The sequence below is a fragment of the Cavia porcellus genome, unplaced genomic scaffold (assembly GCF_034190915.1).
Source record: "Cavia porcellus strain 051 isolate PalLab524CR breed Dunkin Hartley unplaced genomic scaffold, mCavPor4.1 scaffold_26, whole genome shotgun sequence".
In the NCBI taxonomy this organism is placed as follows: domain Eukaryota; kingdom Metazoa; phylum Chordata; class Mammalia; order Rodentia; family Caviidae; genus Cavia; species Cavia porcellus.
The window spans coordinates 41,154,304-41,179,523 of NW_026947509.1; the positions used below are offsets into that span (position 1 = coordinate 41,154,304).

The 25,220-nt window shown below is 41.7% G+C and overlaps 1 protein-coding gene across 1 annotated transcript in view; it reads left to right on the top strand.

Annotated features, from left to right (window-relative positions):
- Positions 1-6,935: 6,935 nt before the first annotated feature.
- The window catches only part of Bmpr2 (bone morphogenetic protein receptor type 2), a 175,218-nt gene continuing 156,933 nt past the window's right edge, over positions 6,936-25,220 (top strand). The window contains exon 1 of the mRNA XM_013157493.3: positions 6,936-7,378. Coding sequence (XP_013012947.1) covers positions 7,303-7,378 — 76 coding nt within the window. The 5' untranslated portion in view covers positions 6,936-7,302. The remainder of the gene's footprint in view (positions 7,379-25,220) is intronic.

Here is a 25,220-nt window from a genome sequence, read left to right on the forward strand (position 1 = left end):
CCTTGGCTACATAGTAAGTTCAAGGTCAAGCTGAACTACATAGTGAGACTTTGTCTCAAAAAACAAAAAATAAATAAAATCATTCACAATTTTATCATATACCTGGGGATTTAGCTTAGTGGTATAGTGCCTGCCTGGCAAGCGTGAGGTCATGAGGTTGATCCCTGGTACGAAAAAAACCAATTTAATCATATAGACAACCACTTCATATTAACTTATATTCTTCCAGAATTTTTCTAAGCACATATTTATATAGATAATATATACACAGCTAAAATAATGTACTATTTATATTTAACATTCAGATTTTCCAACTCAGTATATGTCTCTATGCCATTTTTTTTTTTTTTTTGGTACCAGAGATCAAATTTATGACCTTGCATTTGCCAGACAGCACTTGTGCCACTGAGGTATAATCCTGGCTATGCCATTATTTTTTATAAGTACCATTTTAAAAGCTCTGTAATATTCCATTTTATGTATACTTATAAATTTTCATTGCTCAATATTTTTAAAACTATAGTAGTCATCTTCGTTTGCCTTTCTGAGTATTTCCTTAGGATAGACTCCTAAAATTTCCTAGCTGTTCTTAGACTAATACTTTTACCTCAAGATGGGCGTGGTGATACACACCTGTAATCCTACCACTTGGGAGGCCAGGAGGGTCACTGTGAGTGTGAAGCCCACCTAGGCTGCATAGTAAAACTCTGTCTCAAAAAGACAATAAAGGGCTGGGGATTTAGCTCAGCTGCATAAGCACCTGCCTTGCAAGCAGGCAGTCGTGAGTTCGATCCTCGGTACCGATGAAAAGGAAAAAAACAAAAACAACAACAAAAAAGAAAGCTATTGTACTACAGAATGAAGTATGAAAATATTCTTAAAACTGCAGAGCCAAAGGTAAAAGGATTGCAGTTATGAACATTGACTGCTACTCCATCTTAGTCCAAAGTTAAAGAGGGGTTTCCAGATTGCGGGAACCCAAAGAATTTTAGCACCACTTGTAGTTGTGCTAAGGGCGGTCCTGAACAAGTCCAACACAGCTCACCTCAGCAATCTTCATGAGAGCCCACCCCATGATACTTAAGAGCCTGTTGCTAGGGATAGAATGATGTCACAGACCCCCTTTTAAAATTCCTTATATAGGGTAGAGAGAAAATGAAAGCAAGCAATCAAAATGCAATGGAGGGCCCGGTTTTGCTCAGCAGCCCAAGTGCCTGCTTGGCAAACGCGAGGTGATAAATTCAATCCCGGCACAAAAAAAAAAAAAAAAAAAAAAAAAAAAAATGCAGTGGAGGCCAGAGATTGCTCAGTGGCTCAAGCACTTGCCTGTTAAGTGCAAGGTCCTGAGTTCAATCCCTGGTGCCAAAAAACAAACAAACAAAAATGCAGTGGAAAGGCTAGGTGTGGTGGCACATGCCTATAATGCCAGCACTCAGGAGGCTGAGATAGGAGAATCATGGGCAGTTCGAGGCAGCCTGAACTGCATAGTGAGAGAGACCCTGACTTTGAAAAAGAAAATGGAGTGGGACAGGAGCAACATTAGAGGCTTATAAATAAAGTAATGCAGCAAGGAAAAACATGAATTCTAGGGGTTTAGGGTCAGTGGACTCTCACAGGCAGCACTGTGTCGCCTGGCTATAGAATGATGAACAAGGATTACCGAGACAGGGGTGACAGGTTAACATGCAATGCAAAGCACAGCCAGAGTCTTGTGTGTTGGAGGAACTATCGTCCCTTCTGTACCCCAGAGCTCTGTGGGGCAGACAACTTGAGTGTTTTCTTTATTGTATACCTTGTAGAAAGCCTGGTACAAGGTAAATATTTGCTGAACAAAGGAATTGAGAGCCTGATGCAGGCTCCAGGAAGCATGGTTTGTGCTGCTCCTTGGCTGAGCCTAACTGGAAGCCAGTGCAGGGGAGTCTCTCAAGCTGGTTTACAGGGCTCAGGCCCTGAAGCAGAACTGAGATCGCAGAGCAAACCACACCACCTCTTGTGGGTGCTGCCTTCCCCTCCAGCTTTATCTTCCATGCCCCAGAACACTGTCCTCATTCCTTAGACACACCAAGTTTATCCTGCTCAGCTCAGGGCTTCTGCCTGTTTCCTAAGCTTACCCAATTCCTCTGCTATAAAATAGTCACCTTTCCTGTTGCTAGTACAAAACACTTGGCAACATAGAGAAGAGATTTGATTTGAATGCAGTTTCGAGGATTCATTCTGGCTGGAAAGCAGGAAAGGCATGGTGGGGGAGGAGGCTGCTCCCCATGGCGTTGGGAAGAACAGGGGACAGCAAGGGGCCAGGGGCCAGAAGAAAACTGACCTCCACCATCCTCCCAGACACCCAGTCACCCTCCCCACCCCGACCCTCGCACCTCCAGGTGGACATCCACAGTTAGTGTACTGGTTCCTGCTCTTGTTCAAGGCTTCATCAAGTAATGCTTTCCTAAATGGGCCTCCCTGAGCTCTTCTCCAGCAGAACAGCTCTTCCTGTCAGTCTGTCTATCCTGGCTAAAGGACAACACAGTGAACACACACTTAGGTGACCCCAAAATTCATGTCCTTGTACAATTACCTCCTCCTTTTTTGGGGGGAGGGAGGCTGTTACAGTTGAATGGGTCTGCCTTAGTCTCCCAGAAGAACACTGGAATTACAGATCTGTGACACCATGCCGGTTTAGGAAGACATTTAAGGTTGCTTGCAGGTCCAGAATGTCAGAGAGGTCAATCATAACCTCATTTCTCTTATATTTCACAACTGGGCTTTCCTGTTTCCTTACACTACTTCAGTCTTCCAGAAGAAGACTATCACCATATCCCATTTCTCAATATAAGCCTGAAGATTAAATCCCAAAGGTTCTAAGCAGCACAGGCCATCTTCTGTCATTCTAAGCAGGAAAAACATCCAAGTGCTAAATTCTGCTATCCGTATTATTTTTTCTTCTGTGGTTAAAAGTTTCCTTCTATTTTTCTTTGCCAGTACCCCTTCATGGTTATAGGTTTATTCTGAGACATATTTCTGAGTTAATTCTTGTGCTATCATTTCACGGGGACCTGCTTAGGTTCTCCTTAACCTACTTATTAACCACAGTTCTTCCCAAAACCAAGGGCTTGCTTTATGTTCACCAGCACTTATAGTTCAAAAGAAAGATACCATCCGTGAGGACCATAGTACCTAGTGTGGAGGCTCAGTGTTCAGATGCTCTTGGTTTGAAAACCTCAATTTCCTTACCAGAGTTTCCACCTGTAAGTTACCCTCCTGCATGTCAGGCTTTTCATGATTAGAGTGCTATTGTATTCATTCTCCAACACCATAGTAGTCATCAGAACTGTTCACTAGTATCAGTTTGAGAAAAAAGGTAGATATTTCCTGCTGGCTTATAGTTAGGTTTGGCCACATGGCTTTTTTTTTTTTTTTTTTTTGTGGGGGGTGGGGGTGGGGGTGGATGGGGTCTTGCTATGCAGTTCAAGCTTGCCTTGAACTCACTTTGTAGCCCACGCTGGTCTCCAACCCGAAACAATTCTCCCACCTCAGTCTTCTGAGTGCTGGGATTACAGGCATGAGCCACCACGCCAGGCTGGCCACATGGCTTTGTTGGCTAATAAAATGTGAATGGAAGTGAAGCCCATTGCTTCTGGGTGAAAACTTTTTATGGTTAAACCAAGACACTGCAGCACTAGTAATTATTTTGCCATCTCTACCCTGGCAATTTTTTTTTTTTTTTGCAAAACCGAGGATCAAACTCAGGACCTTCCACTTGCCAGGCAGGCACTTATGCCACTGAGCTAAATCCCCAGCCCTACCTTGGCAATTTTGAAAGCATAGGTCCAGCAAAGTCTCTGCCCCACAAGGGACCTTGATGACTACTCTGAGCAGAGCCTGTGCAGTGCGGTGGTGCCGACCTCCCTGGACCCTGCCTTCAGGTGTGATATTTTTCCTTCAAATATTGGTAGGCTGGTGGCAGTGTGCAGGGCGGATGGGGGTGTCCCTCTATGACCCTGGTCTTGGCTAAGGTCCCCTCCCCTTACTAGGTGAGGCCCATGATCAGTAGCTGCTTGATGAGAGAGTACAAAGACCTGGTCTCCATTTTGCACAACCCTTGAAGGGTCATCGCAGTTGGAGCTTCTATGCAGGACCACTAGTTTCAGGTGTAATTGTGTTGCTGCCAACTCCTCCGTGTCTAGCCCGTTTCGCTCAAGACTCAGTTGTTATTTTTTTTGGTACCAGGGATTGAATTTACGACCTGGAGCTTGCAAGGCTGCTCCAGGTGCTTATGTTACTGAGCTAAATCCCCAGCCAACTCTTTTTTTTTGTCTTTTTCCTTTTTATTGGTACCGGGGATCGAACTCATGACTGCCTGCTTCCAAGGCAGGCACTTATGTCGCTGAGCTAAATCCCCAGCCCCAACTCAGTTGTTCTTTTTTTTGTCTTTTTTTGTTTGTTTTTATCGGTACCAGGGATTGAACTCACGACTGCACACTTGCAAGGCAGGCCTTATGCCACTGAGCTAAATCCCCAGCCCCCAACTCAGTTGTTCTTTTTTTTGGTCTTTTTTCATTTCATTTTTATCGGTACCAGGGATCGAACTCACGACCGACTGCCTGCTTGCAAGGCAGGTGCTTATGCCGCTGAGCTAAACCCCCGACCCCAACTCAGTTGTTCTTAAAACCACCGAGTGTGGTGGCTCATGCCAGTAATCCCAGCACTCAGGAGGCTGAAGCAGGATGATCATTGCGAGCTGGAGATGAGCCTGAGCTACAAACTGAGCTCAAGGCCAGCCTGAACTGCAGAGAGACCCTGTCTCACACGCACACAAAAAGACCACTACCCAGTAACCTCCTGCGCTGAAATCTGAGTCACAGAACCTGTTTCCTGATGAACCCCACTTACAATTGGCTCCTGATGACTGGGGGCCTGCTGTAAAGAAAGGAAGTGTGAGGAAAATCTTTGTTGCACTAAACTGGAAAAATCGGAAGATGGTATAACCAGCCCAGCCTGCCTAACAGAGATGCCACCCTCACCTCGACGCCCAGCAATTGTTTGGTTACAGCAGACCTGTTTTGTGTAGATGAGTCCTTGCCAAGCTCTAATTTGTCTTTGCGAGTCTTTCTGTGATTGAACAAGCACATCACAAATGAGCTATGGCTGCAGAACAAAAGGAAAAAAGGTGGCACGTGTTGTGGTTATGTGGATTATTAATTATCCCAATATGTCGGTGATATGTACAATTTCACGTGACTTTCCTGTTTCTTCTACACAATTTATCGTACATCATAACATGGGTAAGGGCACTTCCTGTTTCTTAATTTTATGCAATTAAAAATTGAATGATCATGTACTTGATCTCGATATGATGAAGAAAAGCCGTATACTACCAATTCGCAAACTTGTCTTGTACAAGACATGTCTTGTCTTGTACATGTCATACTAAATAAACTTTTTCTCCAAGTGCTAGAACTTATTACTAAGTCAAATGTTAATAGGGCCGGAGATGCAGCCCAGCAAGCTCGAGGTTCTAAGTTCGATCCCCCTGTACCAAAAAAAAAAAAAAAAAAAAAAAAAAAAAAAGCCTAGTAATAACACTAATGAATCATACCATATACTCCTAACTGCTTTTAAAAAGGATTTTAAAAATATAATAAAAAAGGATTTTACTGGGGGTTGGGGATTTAGCTCAGCGGCATAAGCGCCTGCCTTGCAAGCAGGCAGTCGTGAGTTCAATCCCCAGTATCGATAAAAAGGAAAAAGACCAAAAAAAAAAAAGGATTTTGCTATTTAGAAAAGTTTTTCTTTGCCTGAGGACAAACAGCAAGGACCGAACTCAGCGGAAGCGTCTAGCCTGGGACAGTGGCGCCGGCGAGGTGGGCTAGGCGCTTGGTGAAGCCGGCTTTGGGAGCGCGCACAGCGCCCGACGCGGGTTCCGGGCCCCACTCCCGGGTCCGAGCAGCCTGAGTCGCAGCAGCGTGGACTCTCCCAGCGTGAGCACCGCCTCCACAGTACCGCACCCTCACCGCCCCGGGGCCCGCTGCTCCAGACCGCGCCGAGGGTTTCCCCGTCTCGCGCCTCCGCCGAGGGCCCACTGCCGGCGACGCACAAGCGCTGCCTTTCTGATCCGGCTTTGCTCCGTGGGCGGGAGACTGCGGGCTTCGTCCGCGCACGACGCTACCCGGCGAGTCCTGGGAAGCCGGGGCGATTCTGAGGGGCGCGGCAGGGCCACACAAAGGCCACAGCCGCCCTACACGACCCACGAACACGGGGCCCCGCCCCCCAGCACCACCCTGCCCCGCCTTCTTGCTCAAGGCTTCGCAGCCGCAGCTGGGCTTGTGCGGGCGGGTTGCAAGCACGCAGGCGCAGTGCGGCTCGGTGGCGTCGCCGCGGCCCACGCTGCACCACAGGCCGTAGCCAGACGGGGCCAAAGCAGCCAAGACTGAGACTGAGGCGGAGGCGGGGCGACTCTGGGCCGGGAGCGCCGCAGACTGGCAGCTGCGGCGACTCCCCCTTTTGTGTCTGGTCTGCGCGGAGCCACCGGAACTGCTTTCCGAGAGGGCGCGGGTGTCTCCAGACTCGCCGCCCATCCTTGCCCGACCTCGTCGCCCGCGCCCCCGCCGTCCCTGCCTTCGCTCCCGACGCCTGGGCCCCAGAGCTGCGGGCGGCGAGGTGGTGGCGCGGCTGCTGCGGCCGCCGGGATTCGTTCGCCGAGCCAGTGAGGGAGAAGCCGGGACCCGCAAGGAGGCGATCGCCCCGGCTTCGCGGCCGCGCGGACCCCCGACCCCGCTGGGCAGGCCAGGCTCGTCCATGGGGGCCCGCGGCGCGGCCGGCCCGGAGCGCCGAGCGGGCGTGTGCGGGGAGGCGCGCTGAGAGACGCGAGGCCGAGCTCCGAGCGCGCCCTGCCTGCCCGGGCCGCGGGCGATGCGACGCGGGCTGTGGGGCGCCGTTGCCGCCTCCGCCCGCCCGGCCTCGCGCTCCCTGGCGGCCCGGAGCGCGCGCTGACCCCGGCCTTGGGCCGGCTATGTCCTAGCCCGACGCGGGCGTCTCTCCGCTGTGGTGACGCTCCGCGGGCAGTGACTGCGGCCCGCGCCCCTCCCCGCGACATGCCTTCCGCTCGGACCGCAGCGGCGTCCGGCCCTAGGCGGGCGAGGCTCCCCGGGCGCGCGGGGGCGCAGTGAGGGCGCCGGGGCGCGGCAGGCGCGCTCGGCTCAGCCCAGCCCGGCCCGGCTCCCGCGCTGTCTCCCGGCCTCCCAGCCCGCGCCGACGCCAGGCAAGAACGCTCGCCCTCCTGTCGCCTGTGGCCGCGCTCCCGGCCCCGGCATGTTGCCCTCCTCGCCGCGGCCTTGGCGGCGGCCCTGGCTCTTCTGCGCTCTGCTGCTGGCCAGCTCCGCGGCCGGTGAGTACGGGACGCGGTGTTGGGTGGGCGCCCTTCGCGCGGCCCCTCCCAGCCCTCCGCGGGAAGGGCGTGCTGGGTGTGGTAGCGTGACATTTTTAGCTGTGAGGTAATTCTCGAAGTAAAAATAATACTTTAATATTTTAAAAATAATAAAAACAGAGAGCGAACCGTGTCTATTTGGAAACGGAAATACAGATTTTTTTTAATGTAAAGAATTGGATTTGGCTTATAGTGAAAAGAACATCAGCTGTGCACCCATTCTGCTTAATTTTAGATCACTTTTGGGGATTCGTGTTATGTTCATTATTCAAAAATGTTACCGAAGGTTGAGGAAACCAGACTGGGACTGTTGAGACTTTGGGTAATATTGTTTATTACTGTTAACGTTAATATTATTTGGTTCCCAGGTAGTCTAGCAGTTATGTTTCCATCCTTTAAAACTGGACACTTGTATTGTTTGTTCTTGTGGAATTACTGCTGGGCGTAGAAGTATTTTGATAACTTTACTATTAGTCTTCTGGCTTTTTTGTCATTGAGACAGTTTTGACCTCAGGTCAGACTTTTAGGAGATTGGGAAGTTCTTTGACGTTTTACTGAAGCATAAAAGAAAAGGTAGTCATTCATTCTTTTGGATATTTCTGTTTCATTTCTTACATGGCTTAGGAACAAACCTTTGCGCACATTGCAATTACTTTTCGAGTTTTTGATTTGTTTCTAGAAATTTTTAGGAATGAATTGTGTATACAATTCTTAAGCTTAGGGTAGAGTGGCATTTAAAAATGAGTAAAGGACAGAGGCGCAGAGCCTGCCTGGCATGCTGGAGGCCTTGAGTTTCCAGTACAGAAAAAAAAAAATGTGAAGGATAAAATGATGATTTTCCAGTTACTTTTTTCTTTTTATGTATGTAGTTTTCACATTCAATTCATTGCTAAGTGCTTTGTTAGACGCAGGTTATAAAAATCAACCCTGGAAAAATGCTGAAAGAAAATTTGAAGTTTGCTCTTATGCCTATTGTTGATTAATGTCACTTATTTTTATGATAAATCTATACAGAGTAGTTTTTAAATAATTTAAACTTATAAATTGGATGTATTTTGAGACATTTACATTTGCATATACTTTTGTGATGAAAAGTGAGTGATTTTCACTGAATTTATTGCATGTTCCCTGGCCATAAACCATTTGATTCATGTAAAATACAAAGAGTAAAAAAAGGCCTTCAGTTAAAGCAATCATTTTTTGAGCAGAAATCTCAGAATATTTTTATTCTTAGTTATTCTTGACCTTTTTAGAATGTTAGAGTCTCATTTATAGACAGTGACATTTTGTGATCAGTATTGATGAGGAAAAAGTCATTTGATTTAAAAATAAAAAATTTCTATTTGGTAAGTAAAATATTCTTAAAATAGTGTCCCTTAAAAGGAATAGATTAAAGGAATCACTGCTTAATGGGGATGTTAGTCTTCATTTTAGTATTACATAGCAGCAGAAGGCAGGATTTGCAGAGCTAAATTTTAGAGCTGCAACTGTAATACTGGCATTTACTGAGTGCCGCAAACATTCAGGTAACTTTATGTATATTTTCTTGTGTGGTCCTCATGACAATCCTGTACTGTAGGTTATTATTTTCCTTTTACAAAGAGGGAGAGAAAAGTACAGAGAATTTAAGTAACTCATCACACAATAAATTATGGAGCCAGGATTATAGCCTGCACCCTTAGCTACCAAGTCAGTGTAAACAGCAGCAGCAGAGGCAGCAGTGTCTCCATCTAGTTGGGAACATGAGATGTAGTAATGCCTTCATGGACCAGTTTCTACAAAGAAGTGGGGACAATACAGTATAGGCATAGTTGTGCAAATGTGATTCTGAATGTGTGGAACTTTGCTTACTATTGGGATATTAGTGCAGTTTCATTAAGTGCAAGGTCTGTGGATTTGGGAGCATAGATGCAATGCTATAGATGCACAGATGAAAATAGTGCAGCTGACCAGGGAAAAAAATTGCAAGACTGATCGCATGTCTTTCTTTGGGATCATACATTAATCATTTCTTTTGCATCACTTCTTCGCACTTACTGTGTCTAATTCTTGGATTCATTTCAAGGAACAGTTGGTATGTAAAAATTAGAATTCTTGAAAAAATAAGATGTGCTTGCTTGGTTTATAAATAATTGTTAATATTAATAAAAATACACCACAAGTATTACTTAAAAGTTAGCTCCTTACAGGCATTTGAAATAACTCAGTTGACTAGATTTCAAATTTATGTACCTTAGGAGCACAGTCTATACTGAATTTCATCTGTTTAGTGTAATGTTTGAGGTTTAATAATTTCATCTCGGTGTTTCTAATGTGTGAGCACCATGAATCACTGCATTTGGTTCCTACCATGTAGAGGTGCTAAATGAATTCTCTAGAACATGTATTTTATTTTATTTTATTTTTTAATATTGTTTTGGGGCTGGGAATTTAGCTCAGCGGCATAAGCGCCTGCCTTGCAAGCAGGCAGTCGTGAGTTTGATCCCTGGGACCGATAAAAACGAAAAAAAAAAAGAAAAAAAAATATTGTTTTAAACCCTGAAGGATCTTTGTAAAGTTTGAGGAACAGTGCTTGTATCATTAGTCCAGGTTAAGTTTCTTAAATACAGTGATTTGGGAGCCTGGTGTGGTGACTCATGCCTGTAATCACAGCACTCAGGGAGGCTGAGGCAGGAGGATCATTGCAAGTTTGAGACCAGCCTAGGCTACAAAGTGAGCTCAAGGCCAGCCTGAACTGCATAGCAAGACTTTCTCAAAAAAAGACCAAAAAAAAAAAAAAATTTGTGATTTGGTTACCTTTTTTTTTTTTTTTGTCTTTTTTGAGAAAGGGTCTTGCTATGCAGTTCAGGCTGGCCTTGAGCTCACTTTGTAGCCCAGGCTGGTCTTGAACTCACAACCATCGTCCCGCCTCAGCCTCCTGAGTACTGGGATTATAGGTTACAGGTGTGAGCCACCACACCTGGCTTTTTTGTCTTTTTGAGACAGGGTCTCACTATGCAGTGCAGACTGGCCTTGGGCTCACTTTGTAGCCCAGACTGATCTTGAATTTGCAGCAATGCTCCTGCCTCAACCTCCCAGGGGCTGGGATTACAGGAGTGGGCCACCACACCTGGTTTTGTCACCTTTTGTGACTTAATAATTTGTAACCAGAACATCTTAGTGTTGTGCAACAGTACCATTCATTCTTCATTTTTGTCTTCTGGGTCCCAGGTAGGAAGAAGGGTAACATCTATCTCTGGGAAATTTTTATGGAGGAAGTGTCAGAAGTGCAATGGGCCCCTTATCATAGTCTGCTCCTCCATATCCCCTACTGGCCTGTTATCATAGTGTGCTCCTCCATATCCCATTTGGCCCAGCCAGGCATATTGCCAGGCCAAAGACCAGGAGTGTGGAAGTACATTTTACCTCTAATGAGGCTAATATAGTATATGTATGTATATAGTATTACTACTACAGAGAACTAGAATTGAATTTCTGAATCCTATTACATAGGATCAGGAAGATGGTACAGGAAGAGGACTTCGCTTATCAGTTAAATGGATTCAAGTCCTTAAAATAAGCTTTTGTGAGCCAGGCTTGGTGGTGCCCACCTATAATCCCAGCACTTGAGAGTCTGAGGCAGGAGATTTCTTGCAGGTTCGAGACCAGCCTGGGCTCGAGACCATCCTGAACTACATAGGGAGACCTGGTGTCCAAGAGGAAAAAAAATATGGTCTTAAGGTGCATTCATTTACCTAGGAATGTCTTGAGCATATCTTTATGGCAGAGTGGTACTCCACTGAATTAAAAAAATTCACATCTTTTTTATCTACTGCTATAAACATGGGTGTCCATGTGTCCCTTGGTATGGTGCTTTTAATTCTTTTGGGAAGATACCAAGGAAGGGGAATAGCTGAGTCAAATGGGACCTCTTGTCCTAGTTTGTTTGTTTTTATTTTGGTACCAGGGATTGAACTCACAACCATGTTGGTTGCCAGACTTGTGCTTGTGCTGCTGAGATATATCCTTGGCCCCTAGTCTTAGTTTTTTGAAGAATCTACACTGATTTTCACAGTGGTTGTACCAGTCTACACCCAACCAACAATGGAGAAAGGTTCTTTATTCCCTACTACCCCACCAGCATTTGTTATTGGTTGACTTCTTCATGATAGCCATTCTTTCTGGCTATCATGAATCTCAGTGTTTTTTTTTTTTTTTTTTGTCTTTTTCATTTTCATTTTTATTGGTACCCAGGATCGAACTCTTGACCGCCTGCTTGCAAGGCAGGTGCTTATGCCGCTGAGCTAAATCCCCAGCCCCATGAATCTCAGTGTTGTTTTACAGTGTATTTTTTTTCTTTCATTTTTTTTGGTACCAGGAATCAAACTCATGACCTCATGCTTGCCAGGCAGGCACATGTGCCACTGAGCTAAAGCCCCGACCCCTCAGTGTTTTAATTTGCATTGTTCAAATGACCAATGATGTTGAACATTTTTTCATATACTTATTTGCTATTTGTATGTCTTCATCTGAAAAATATGTGTTCATCTCACATACCCGGTTTTGGATTGGGTCTTGAAATTTGAAGGGGGGGGTATCAGATATTTTTGAGTTCTTTACATCTTCTTTTTTTTTTGTCTATTTCCTTTTTATCGGTACCGGGGATTGAACTCACCACTCCCCGCTTGCAAGGCAGGCGCTTATGCCGCTGAGCTAAATGCCCAGCCCCTACATCCTCTTGATAGTAATCCTTGGCAGAATAGCCAATATTAATTCTTATTACAACTCAGTATTCTTTTTTTTTTCCATCGGTACTGGGGATTGAACTCAGGATTACCTGCTTGCAAGGCAGGTGCTTATGCCGCTGAGCTAAATCCCCAACCCCACAACTCAGTATTCTATGGAGCCCCTTCCAAATGAATAAATTATATATATTTCATTCTTCCAGATAAGAACTGTATGCTGATTTAATTAATGTTTGCTTGGAAAAAATATAGACGTTACAATATAAAAAAATGGATGAAATTTTGATCTTTGCAGCATTTACATATAAGGAGATTCTTGTATTACCAAGATCTTTTTTTTTTTTCTGGCTAAATAATCTAGTTTTAAATCCTCTGCATAAGTGAAGAAGATGACCTTATTGAAGTTTTACGTATAAGAGACTTGAGTATTTTATTTTTTTGGTACTGGGAATCAAACTCAGGACCTTGTACTTGCCAGACAGGTATTTGTGCCATTGAGCTATATTTCCAGCTCAAGACTTCAGTTTTTAAAAAACATTTTTCTCAAACCAGGAGTAGTGGCTCATGTATATAATCCTGGCACTCAGGAGGCTGAGAAAAGAGGGTCACTATGAGTTTCAGGCCAACCTGGGCTACGTGGTGAGTTCCAGACCAGCCTGAAATGTGAAGTCTCAACCCTGTTTGCAAAATAAAGTAGTTAAAAAAACAACAAAAAAAACCCCAACCTACTTTCCTTCCTTCTGTCCTTCCTTCTTTTCTTCCGTTCATTTCTTTTTCTTTGCCTGTGAGATGAATAAAAGAATACACTTGGGGTCTGGGTGTAGAAAAATAAACTTATAATCAATAACAGAACCATTTTAGAATGCAGTGCTTTACCAAATGTATTAGAATATAACATTTACTACTTGCTTTTAGTTGTAGTTCCTACAGTGTTTGACCAGAAGTGTTCACATATGCACCCACTTTGAATGTAGGGGAGCCAATAAGGCAGGTAACATGGAAGGAGAACTGAAGTCCAGTCCACAAACATTATATTTCCTGTGTGTGAGTTCTTTTCCAAATGTTGTTGGGGGAGGCAAAGAGAAGTAAAAAAAATTACTCAGTGTCATGCAGTCTGAAGCAGGGGTGAGGACTTGTACCCCTTTAGCATTTCACTTTCCTCTGCCTGTCTTTCAGGATGTCCTGGTGTGTCCTCTTGTTTACCCTCTCCTCTTTGTGAATGTTTGTTCTTTGCTTGCCTTCTTGAATGAGCCGGGAAACTTGACTTCCACATCCTGAAAGCCTGCCTTCCCTGCTTCTCCTTATTGGAAGTCAGCCTGGGCTTCCTAGTTGCCAAATCTAGCTTTTTTTTTTTTTTTTTTTTTTTAAATCTAGCTATTTTTACACCTGGCTCTCTCTGACTTTTCAACTGTACTTGGTAATGTTGATTACCCCTTTCTTGACACTCTTCTGACTTTATTGACTTTCCATTTCTTATATCTTTCCCATCCTTCCTTTCTCTCGTTTTGTTTTCTTTTTTTCTGTCTCCCAGGCTGTCTTGAGAACACTTTTCTCTCTTATTGCTAGCCTTTCCCCTTGTTAATTTTCTCTCATTACTACTCATCTCTTAAGCTTTAGTTGTTCCTGAAGGTAAATGATTTCTAAGTCAAACAGGCAACTAGAATTAGAAGTTAAAAATATTTGTATTCCTGCTTCATGTTACTATTGAATGTTTATACTGGAAAAACCCTATTTTGTCTCTATCCTCATTTGTTAAGTGAGATGGTTGGCCTAGGTGACAAAGTAGTCTGTTTATCCAATGAGGAAAGCCGGTTATTTACTTAGTTACTAGTAAGTGCATAGTGCTTTGGTGTACTTGGTTATTTACTAATTATTATATGGTTTGTGTTTGTTTGCTTTTGCCATGCTAGGGATTAAATTTAGGATCTTGTGCTCTCTGCTGCCAGGATACATCTGTAGCCCTTGCATTTCAAACTTAGCTTAGGCTGTGGAAATCTGTGGTATTCTAAAATTGTAAAAGTACTACTGTAAAAAAAAAAAAACAATTTTTTTGCAAATGCATTTTATGTCTTGATTATATATGTTGAATCAATATGACAAAAGTGTAAAGAAAGGCTTGTTAAGGGTATACTTTAATGGAAATATTTGAATAATCTGTTACAGATAAAAAGAATGTTTTTAGAATAGTTGAAATCCTAGAATTTTAGGAAAGAATCATAAAGTACACTTTAAATAATTAGAAGTTAAGATTAGATTTCTCTACAATTTCATTTTAATTTTAAAATAAATAATACCAAGTTTCAGTTTAATCTTTGAGCCATACATTCTTCTTCTTTTTTTTTTTTTTTTTTGGTCATTTTTGTTTTTATCGGTACCAGGGATCGAACTCATGACTGCCTGCTTACAAGGCAGGCACTTATGCCGCTGAGCTAAATTCCCAGCCCCGAGCCATACATTCTAAATCAGTGAGATTTAATTAGTTGCATTTAAACTTAAAGTTTTTTTAAGCAGCTTGAGATATAATTCATGTACAATCCATTTATTTATTTATTTATTTACTTGGTATAGATCAAACTCATGACCTCACACTTACCAGGCGGGCAGTTGTGCTTTGGAGCTAAATCCTTGGCCCAATCTACCCATTTAAAGTGTGCAGTTCAGTGGTTTTTTGGTATATCACTTTTAAAATTTTTGGTTTTACATATATAAAAGTTTGATATTTATTTGGTACCAGGGATCAAACTCATGACCACACACTTGCGAGATAGGCGCTTATGCCAGGCAGGCTGGAGAAACAGCTGAGCTATATCCCCAGCCCAAGTTCCTGATATTTATATGCTATATCAGTTTAAACGTTTTCAAGTGTACAATTTAGTCCATTAATTCTATTTACACCCCACTACCAAAACCTTTTCATCATTCCAAGTAGAAATTCTTGAATCATTGTATAGGATTTCCTATTCCTTCCTCCTTCCAGATCTTGGTAACCTCTAATCGACTGTTGCTCTCTATGAATTTGCCTACTCTAGATATTTCATATAAGCAGACTCATGCAATATTTGTCTTAGTGTAACCATATCCTAAGTATAAACTTCGGGGATTGATATTTTAGATAGGTATCAATCACCTTGAGGAATCCAGACAAAGCCACTAATCCAACCCTGTCCAGGCAAAGGCCCTGTTCCTCCTTGCTACATGACTTGCCTCCCCATTTGATAACAATTTAATAAATTATATGTGAGTATTACACTTTTAATCTTATTGATTGACCATAGTTTTGTCCCACTTCATGCTGCCTGCCTTGCGAGTTTCCATTTTTCCCTATTTTGGAGCCACCTGACCTCGTGGTTTTGCTGTATAAAAAAATCCCTGGAAAAGTCAGGATTTTCAGCAACCTACTCGGGACCCCTTCTGTCTCTCTCTTGGACGGAAGTTTTCTTTCTCTCAATATATATATTCTGCTCTTTTAAAAAAATATTTGCCCTTTTGTGACTCGCTCTTGTTTTTTGGTTAACATAGTGTTGTAGCATATATCAGAACTTCATTCCTTTTAAGGTTAAATAATTGTATTTGTCTATGTGTCTATATAGATGTGTACATGCCATTTTGTTTTTCAAGTCATCTGTTGTTGTACACTTGTTTCCATCTTTTGGTTATGTTGAACAGTGCTGCATTGAATATGGGTGTATAAGTCCTTGCTTTCAATTCTGTTAGGTATAAATCCAGGAGTATAACTGTAAGTTTATGTTTAGGTTTTTGAGGAACTATAGAAATATTTCATAGTGGCTGCACCATTTTTGCATCTCCACTATCAGTAAGTATGTGAGGATTTTAATTTCTTCATATTATCAATAATAATTATTCTCTAGTGTTTGTTTTTGTTTTGTTTTGAGACAGGATCTTGCTATGTAGCAGGCTGGACTTTAGCTCACTTATGTAGCCCAGGCTGGCCTAGAACTCATGGTGATTCTCCTGCCTCAGCCTCTGAAGTGCTGGGATCATAGGTGTGTGCCACCAAGCCCAATTTCATGGTGGGTTTTGACTTGCAATTGCTAAATGATAAATGATGTTGAACATCTTTTTTCCTTTGCTTATTGGCCATTCATATCTCTTTGGAGAAACATCAATTTAATCCTTCATCTAGTTTTTAGTTGGATTGTCTTTTTGGTTTTTCTTGGTAAACTTTTGATGTACAGAAGTTTTTGATTTTCATGAGATTTGATTGTTCTATTTTGTTGTTGTTCATATATTTGGTATTACAGCCTAGACTCTAGTGCCAAATCCAAGGTTATAATAATTTTCTTGTTCTTGTACTGGCTGCAGTTGAACTGAGAGATTTTCATTGAAGTACATTTCTGGTCCTTTTTAAGCTATTTCAAATTTTTTGTGTTGCTGAGTTGTCCAGGCTGTTCTCCAATTTGTGATTTTTACTTTCTCAATCTCCCAAGTAGTTGGGATTACAGGAATATGCCACTTTACTTGGTATTTTTTTTTTAATCTTTTTTTTTTTTTTTTTTTTGGTACCAGGGATCAAACTCATGACCTTGTGCTTGCCAGGCGGACACTTATGCCACTGAGCTAAGTGCCCAGCCTTTTAATTTTTTGAGACAAGGTCTCACTATGCAGTTCAGGATGGCCTTGGGCTCACTTTATAATCCAGATTGATCTTGAACTTGCAGCAGTTCTCCTGCCTCAGCCTCCTGAGTGCTGGAATTGCAGGTGTAAGCCACCTTGCCCAACTTTTTTTTTCTTACTTTTTTGGATACTGTATCTTGCTGTGTAGTTCAGACTGGCCTTGAACTCACAGCCGTCCTCCTGCCTCAGGTTCTGGAGTGCTGGCATTACAGATATGTGCCACCATTTACGTTTATATTTTCTTCTAAGAGGTTTATGATTTTAGCTTGTTGAACTATCTCATTGATCCAATTTGAATTAATTTTTGAATATGATGTATAATCAGGATCCAATTTCATTCTTTTGCATGTGGAAATCTACTTGTACCATTGACATTTGTTGAAGAGACCATTCATTCCCCATTGAAGAGAATTGACATCTTTGTCAGAAGTCACTGGGTCAGGAAAAAAAATGACTTCATTAGGTCTAGGAATGTATATCTCACTGGTAGAATGCTTGCTTGACAATGCATTAGCCCTGCAATCCCCAGTAACACCAAAACAGAATCTATTGGCCTAAGTTAGATGGGTTTATTTCTGGACTTATAGTTCAACTCTCCTGGTCTGAGAATCTGTTCTTACACTAATGCCATTTCTTGCTTTTTTTGGCCATTACTGTTTTGTTCACTTCCACAAAACTTTGTAAATGAGTTTTGAAGTTGGGACATGTAAGTCCTCTGACATTGTTCTTATTTATTTATTTATTTTTTTCTTTTTCGTTTTTATCAGTACCAGGGATTGAACTCACGACTGCCTGCTTGCAAGGCAGGCGCTTATGCCGCCGAGCTAAATCCCCAGTCCCATTGTTCTTATTTTTTCAAGATTATTTTGGCTAATCAGAACCCTTGGCAATTTTATGTAAATTTATGAATTGATTTTTCCGTTTTCTGGAGGAAAAAATGGTTAGAAATTTGATAGGAATTTTTTTTAATCTATAGATTGCTTTGGATAGTGACATGATAATAGTAAGTCTTCCTGTTTATGAACGAGAGTTGTCTTTCTTTTTATTTACATCCTTTTTTTTTTTTTTTTTTTTTGTACTGGGAATCCAATACACGACCTAGTGCTTGCTAGGCACCTTAGCCCTAGTTACATCCTCTTTTATTTCAATAATGTTATAATTTTGAGCGTAGAAGTGTTTAACTTCCTTGGTTAGCACATTCCTAGGTATTTTATTCTTTGGTTAATGAAGTATTGCTAACTCATTTTTTTTTTTTTTTGTCTTTTTCATTTTTTTATCGGTACCAAAGATTGAACTCACAACCGCCTGCTTACAAGGCAGGTACTTATGCCGCTGAGCTAAATCCCCAGCCCCGGTTAATGAAGTATTATTTTTCAGGTTTGATAAATTCTATTTCTTGTGTTTATTATTAAGGAATATTATGCAGTGATTTATTAAGATGTCTATATTTACTATGAATGATACGGTCTTACTATGTAGTCTATGCTAGTCTTGAACATGCTGTGTAGCCTAGGCTAGCTTCTAACAGATGGTCCTCCCAACCCAACCTCCAAAATGCTGGTATTACAGGTGCTACCTTTTCATGTGTGTGAAACTCGTTTAGAGTATTTTTTTTTTTTCTTTTTCGTTTTTATCGGTACCAGGGATCGAACTCACGACTGCCTGCTTTGAAGGCAGGCGCTTATGCCGCTGAGCTAAATCCCTAGCCCCTAGAATATTTTTTAGGTAAGACCCTCAAACAGGTTACAACTTTACCTTTTTGTTTGTTTGTTTATTTATTTTTTTGGTATGGGGGTTGAACTCATGACGTTGCACTTAATAGGCAAGCGTTTAAGCCATTGAGCTAAATTCCCATCCCAACTTCCTTTTTGAACAGTCTACATTTTTTCTTTTGTTCTTAGTACTCTTGCTGCCATGGACTTTTTGAGCTATTTAAGACCATAATACTCATTTAGGCTGGGGATATAGCTCAGTGGCATATTTGCTTGCCTGGCAAGTGCAAGTCCTGAGTTCCATCCCTAGTATAAAAGACAAACAAAACTTATTTAGTACTTGATACAACTCTAGTATTGTCATCCTTTTTTACTCTTGGTAATCTCTTGTTTCTCTTTTTGTTTGAGACTGGGTCTCATTATGTAGTTCATGGCCTTGAACTCACTTTGTAGCCCAGACTGACCTCAAACTTGCAGTGGTCCTCCTGCCTCAGCCTCCTGAGTGTTGGGATTACAGGCATGTGCCACCTTGCCCAGTGGTAGTTTATTTCTTGATAATTTTTCAGTGATTGAGATCAGACCTAGTGTCTTACACATGGTAGACAAGTGCCATATTTATGACGTTTTGAAAAGAAGTAGTTTCCGTGTGTACCCTCTTAGTAGAAGCCAGTGTGCTGTGCAGTGCTGCTGTTCTCAACTGTAGTGTGCATCTGAATTACCTTGCCCATCAAGCCTTGACTTTGCTGGTTTAAGTTCTACACTCTGACATTCACACATAATAAGTGTCTGTTGAGTAATATTAAGTTGAAACAACATGTATTAGTTGTAGCTGCTGTTCTTGGAAATTGCTCCCATAATTCGGGTTTTTATGAAGCTCTTTGAAAAGTGCGATTTAGTGTAGGCTAATAGTCCTTCAAGGGTGGTCCCTTGAATGAACAGCTGCATTGTTACCTGGAGCTACCTGGAAAGGCAAATTATTTGCGGTGCTGGGCCTGGAACCAGCGCCTCTGTGCATGAAGGACCTCCATTCTTTCTTTCTTTCTTTTTTTTTTTTTGGTCTTTTTCCTTTTTATTGGTACCAGGGATTGAACTCACGACTGCCTGCTTGCAAGGCAGGCGCTTATGCCGCTGACCTAAATCCCTAGCCCCAGGACCTCCATTCTTAACCATAGCTTTATATTAGAATCAGCTGGAGTCCTTTTATAACAGCCATGTGCTTACCCCCTACTGCAGAATGGTTTACAGCAAAGTGCCTTACCTCCCACTTCTAAGAAATGAAGTAGTTTGTTGGAGCTTGAAGAGATGGGAATGTGATTATTAAAAAATCCCTGAGTGATTCTAGTAGGTAATGCTAGGATTATTTCCAAAAGATGAAGAATATTTCCAAAAGATGAGAAGTATAAAATAAAAAGTGGCCTTTATTCTGAGAACATGGAGAGAGATGACCGGCACCCCCACCGCTGGCGTCCGGTGATCTCTCCGGTGGACACTTGGCGTGGGGGCATGTAAATAGCTTTGGTTTGGGGTGGAACCTAAGGCGGGCATTAGGGATGCACAGGTAGCCATTGGTCCTAGGTTTGGCGCCATATGTAAATTTCCTAAGGGTGGGAAGATGGCGTCACAGGTAATTTCCTAGGGGCAGGGGAGATAGGGGCTTCCTGCTTCGGGTTGAGGCTTTCCTGGCTACAGTGTCCTGTCTGGGCCAAAACCCTTTCAGGTAACTCTTGGTTTAATGCTTTTTTCACATAGTGTATGAAATGTATTAATACTGTACATAATACTGTAGAAGCTTAGTAAGTTGTACTCATTTATTTATTTTTTTGGTGCCGAAACCCAGGAGTTGTACTCATTTAAATTCTATGAATTTTCTTTCTTTCTTTCTTTCTTTTTTTTTTTTTTTTTTTTGGTACTGAGGATTGAACTCATGACCTTGAGTTTGCTCGGTAGGTGCTTGTGCCACTGAGCTATATATCTGGCTTCTGTGAGTTTTCTTGATGTGACTGCATTTATAGAAAAGACACATAGATATGTTTGCCTGTAATAGGAGAGGAGAGAGGTGGTAGATGTATTTTGTAAAAGACGAAAGATTTATACAATCTCAAGAGTGACCCGAGTGTAGAGATAGATGTATTTTAGAAGTATACAACTTTTTCTGTATAGAACTTGTGTAGGTAAGATATTCTTAAAAAGATATTTTTGAATTACTGTAAAAATGTTGCCTGAACCAGACTCATTTCCCAGCATACATTATGTTCATTGATAGAGTTATTTCCAAAAGATGAAAAATATTAACAAAAGATGAGAAATATAAAATAAAAAGCGGCCTTTATTCTGAGAACACGAAGAGAGATGACCGGCACCCCACCGCTGGCGTCCGGCGATCTCTCCGGCGGACACACGGCGTGGGGGCCTGTAAATAGCCTCGGTTTGGGGTGGAACCTAAGGCGGGCATTAGGGATACACAGGTAGCCCATTGGTCCTAGGTTTGGCGCCATATGTAAATTCCCAGGGGCAGGATGATGGCGTCACAGGTAACTTCCTAGGGGCAGGGCAAGATGGGGCTTCCTGCTTCCGGTTGTGGCTTTCCTGGCTACCGTGTCCTGTCTGGGCCAAACCTTTCATTCATCAAGTTTGAAGCCTAACTGGAAGTACATTTTTTAAAAATTAAGAAGTGAATTAATATAGATGTATTACTCATTAAAAACATATCAAAACAAAACATTTTAAAAACTAGTTATTCTCTTATTTCAAAAGCCATACATAAGAAAAAAAATAATTTTACAGTGGAACAATCAGGCAAGCATTTTTGTGGCCAAGTGATCGAGTGATCAAGATCACTTGAGAGTGCTGTTGATGGTGTGCATTTTTGATACGATGTGAGGGAACTGCTTTTGACCTCTGTGGCTTCCTCACAGAAACCCACAACACTAGTCAAACCACAAGAAAACCATCAGTCTGTCTCAGAATGAGCAATTTTTTACGAAACACCTGATCAAGGTCATCCGAGACAAAGTCTGAGAAACTCACAGCACAGAGCCTAATGATTTGATGACTAATGTGATGTGAAACTGGATGGGGTTCCAGCATCAGACAAAGCACAGGAAGAGAGAGTATAGTGAAATTTGAATGAAGTATGGAGTTTAGTGTTGGCTTACTAATTGTAACAAATGTATCATAGATACCAGAGTAGGAGGAAATTTTTGTACTATTTTTACAACTGTTCTGTAAAGCAAAAACTATCGTAAAACAAAAGGTTTTGAAAAATATGTATATATTTATACCAAAAGTACTATGAAAACGCAGATGATTTAGAAAAACGCAGATAGCTGAGTATAGTGGCACATGGCTATAATCCCAGCACTGAGGCAGGAGGATTGTCAGAAGTTGAAAGCCATCCTGGGCCACATAATGAGTTCAAGGGCTGCCTGAACTACATAGTGAGACCCTATATCACAAAAGACACTCCCCGCCCCCCCCAATGCCCCCTCCAACTGTGCTCCGGCTCATTTGGATATCAAGACCTTGAATACCTTTTTAGTTTTTGGTTTTGGTTTTGGGTTTTTATTTACTTATTTATTTATGTCTTTTTGAGACAGGGTCCCCATGACCAGCTAAAGTTATGTTCACAATTATTTTTTGGGGGAGGGTACCGGGAATTGACCTTGTACTTGCTAGCCTCGCCCTGTGGCAATGAGCTATATATGGTGGGCCTTTTTTTTTTTTTTTTGGATCTCTAGGATTGAACTCTCGACCTCACACTTGCCAGGGCGGTGCTTATGCTGCTGAGCTAAATCCCCAGCCTGGGCCCTTATTTTTTTGGGACAGGGTTTTCTCCTGTAGTTCAGGCTGGACTCAAACTCATTATGTAGCTTAGGCTGATTTTTGAACTCTCAGCAGCAATCCATCTGTCTCTGCCTCTTCAGTGTGGGGATTACAGGCATGTGCCTCCAAGCCCGGCCTATAGGTAGAATTGTTTTTTAAAATACATTTTCATAGGGAAAAAAGGATTTGAATAGATTTAAAAATCTGAATGTATTCTTACTGACTTTCATATATATTTTCTTCAAAATATATACAAAGTGTAGTGCATTTATTTGTACAAAAGACAGCCCTTCAGATTATGAGGGCATTGTGTTTTTGTAAAATAGGGGGCTGTTTGTTTAATACTTTTTTTCAGTAAGTTATTCTAATTTTTTTATTGTATAAGGAACTAGGTAGATACAAAGTACACTTTTTGTTTGTTTGCTTTTGTACTATTGCTGCCACCTTTAAGAGTGTCTCTTGCCAGGTGTTATGATTCTATCTTTAATCCCAGCTATGAAGAGGCTGAGGCAGAAGGATAGCAAGTTTGAAGCTATCCTTTTTGGTCTATCCTGAGCAACTTAGACCCTGTCTCAAAATAAAAACATAAAAATCTGGGGTTATAGCTCAGTGGTAGAGCACAAGGCTATGGATTCAGTCTCCAGTATCACAGTAAAAGGAAAAATGTGTTTCAAAGTACAATTCAAGAAGATGTAAAGAGAAATTTTTCCAGTAGAGCTAATATAAAAAGTTATATATACTTACCTAGACTCCCAGTGTCCCATTGTATGTTAACCCTGCCCTGTGCATATTATGTACATTTAAAATGTGTTAATCAACATAAAATACAAACTGTATAATCATTTGGACCTTAAATATTTTGACTGTGGGCTAGCTGGAAGAATCAAGACAAGAAGTATTACGCCCCAGGCATCTGCTGCAATAGTTTTAGTTCGAGTTAGGTGTTTAGGGGGAATAGGAAGATTACACAAACCTGTTTCTGTTAGTTCCTTATTTCTGTCTGGAAGATGCAAATAGAGATTGAGAAATTCCATATTGTTAAAGCCAGAGTTCCTTTAATCTATTTCTTCAAGAGAGCTGTTTTCTGGGTGTCAGAAATATATATGGCTATATCTTTTCATTTTGTCCCGGCAAGTTAAGTGCAATTAGGATGATTTGGAGGAAAATGTAATTTATGTTTTTTTTTATAATTTTTTTTCCTGATTCCAGAGATCGAACTCACAACCTCATGCTTGCCAGGCAGGGACTTATGCCACTGAGCTAAATCTCCAGCTTTAAATTTCAAATCTGAGGGGCTGGGGATTTAGCTCAGTGGCATAAGTGCCTGCTTTGCAAGTGCATGGTCGTGAGTTCGTTCCCTGGTACCAATTAAAAAAAAAAAAACAAACATAAATTTCTAATCTGAATTTTTTTCTTTTCTTTTCTTTTTTTTTCCTTTTTATTGGTACCAGGGATTGAACTCACAACTGCCTGGTTGCAAGGCAGACGCTTATGCCACTGAGCTAAATCCCCAGCCCCTTGCTTTTCTTTTTTTAACCAGGGATCAAACTCATGACCTTGCACTTGCCAGGCAGGTGCTTCTGCCATTGAGCTAAACCTCCAGCCCCTCAAATGTGACTTAACACAGAGTGTGTATGTTTGTGAGTGAGATATATAAACGTTTGACAATAATTCTGACCCTCCAATTCTTTTTTTTTTTCCTTTTTCTCTTTTTATCGGTACTGGGGATCGAACTCATGATCGCCTGCTTGCAAGGCAGGTGCCTGTGCCGCTGAACTAAATCCCCAGCCCCAACCCTCCAATTCTTTAAGGAAATAAAGTTCAGACTTTTCTGTCATTGTTGACCTGCCTTCAGTCTTTGCCTTTTTAGAGAAGAGTAAGCTATGAATTAAGCTACATAGTGAAATGAATGTGCGGGGTTAACCGTGCTTTTTATTTGCTATGGCTGAGGGTCCAGCCCAGTGCCAGTGCATGCTAGGTTAGGGCTTTACAACCAAGCTGCATCCTTAACGCTGGGATAATCTTTTAGAGAAAGTCTCCTTTTTTTTTTTTTAAATTTGAAAAGTCAGAGAAAAAAATACTAATAACCCACAACACCAACATTATGTTTTGTTTGGTATATTTCCTTCAATTTTTAAAATGTATTTTTAAATGTAATATATATAATATGTAATAGTTTTATCTTGGATTTTTTTCTTTCCATTACTGAAGATGAACCCAGGGCCTTGCAAATGCTAGGCAAAGCACTGTACCATTGAGCTACATCACCAGCCCTTATAACTTGGGTTTTTTATATGGAAAAATATGTCACAAGCATAGATATAAAATTGTCCTTTATATAGTTATATAATATTTCATTGAGTGTATTATTATACAGTTCCTATAGGGAGGTATTTAGGTTTCTGATTTTATCCTCTGATAGTGCCCTATTTTAAAATTTTTATTTTTCTGGTGCTGGGAATTGAACCCAGGCCTTTGTATATGCAAGGCAAGAACTCTACCCACTGCACCGCATCCTCAGCCTGATGGTACCCTATTGAATACTTTTGTACATGGAAGCTGCTTGCGTAAAGTCTCATCTTTTTTTTTTGGTACTAGGGATCAAACTCAGGACCTTGCACTTGCCAGACAGGCGCTTATGCCCCTGAGCTAAATGACCAGCCCCTAAAATAACAGAAATTTTTCTTTTTTTTACTAGGGATTGAACTCGTGACCTTGAGCTCACCAGACAGGTGGTTGTGCCACTGAGCTAAATCCCCAGCCCTGTAAAGTCTCATCTTAATGTATCAGCAGTGTTAGTCATTTCAGTCATTTTTTTTCTTCCTTGAAATACTTTCTCCATTTGGTTTATTACTCTCTTGATTTTCCTCTTACCTACTCTTACCTATTTCTTCTTTTTTGTGTGGGTGT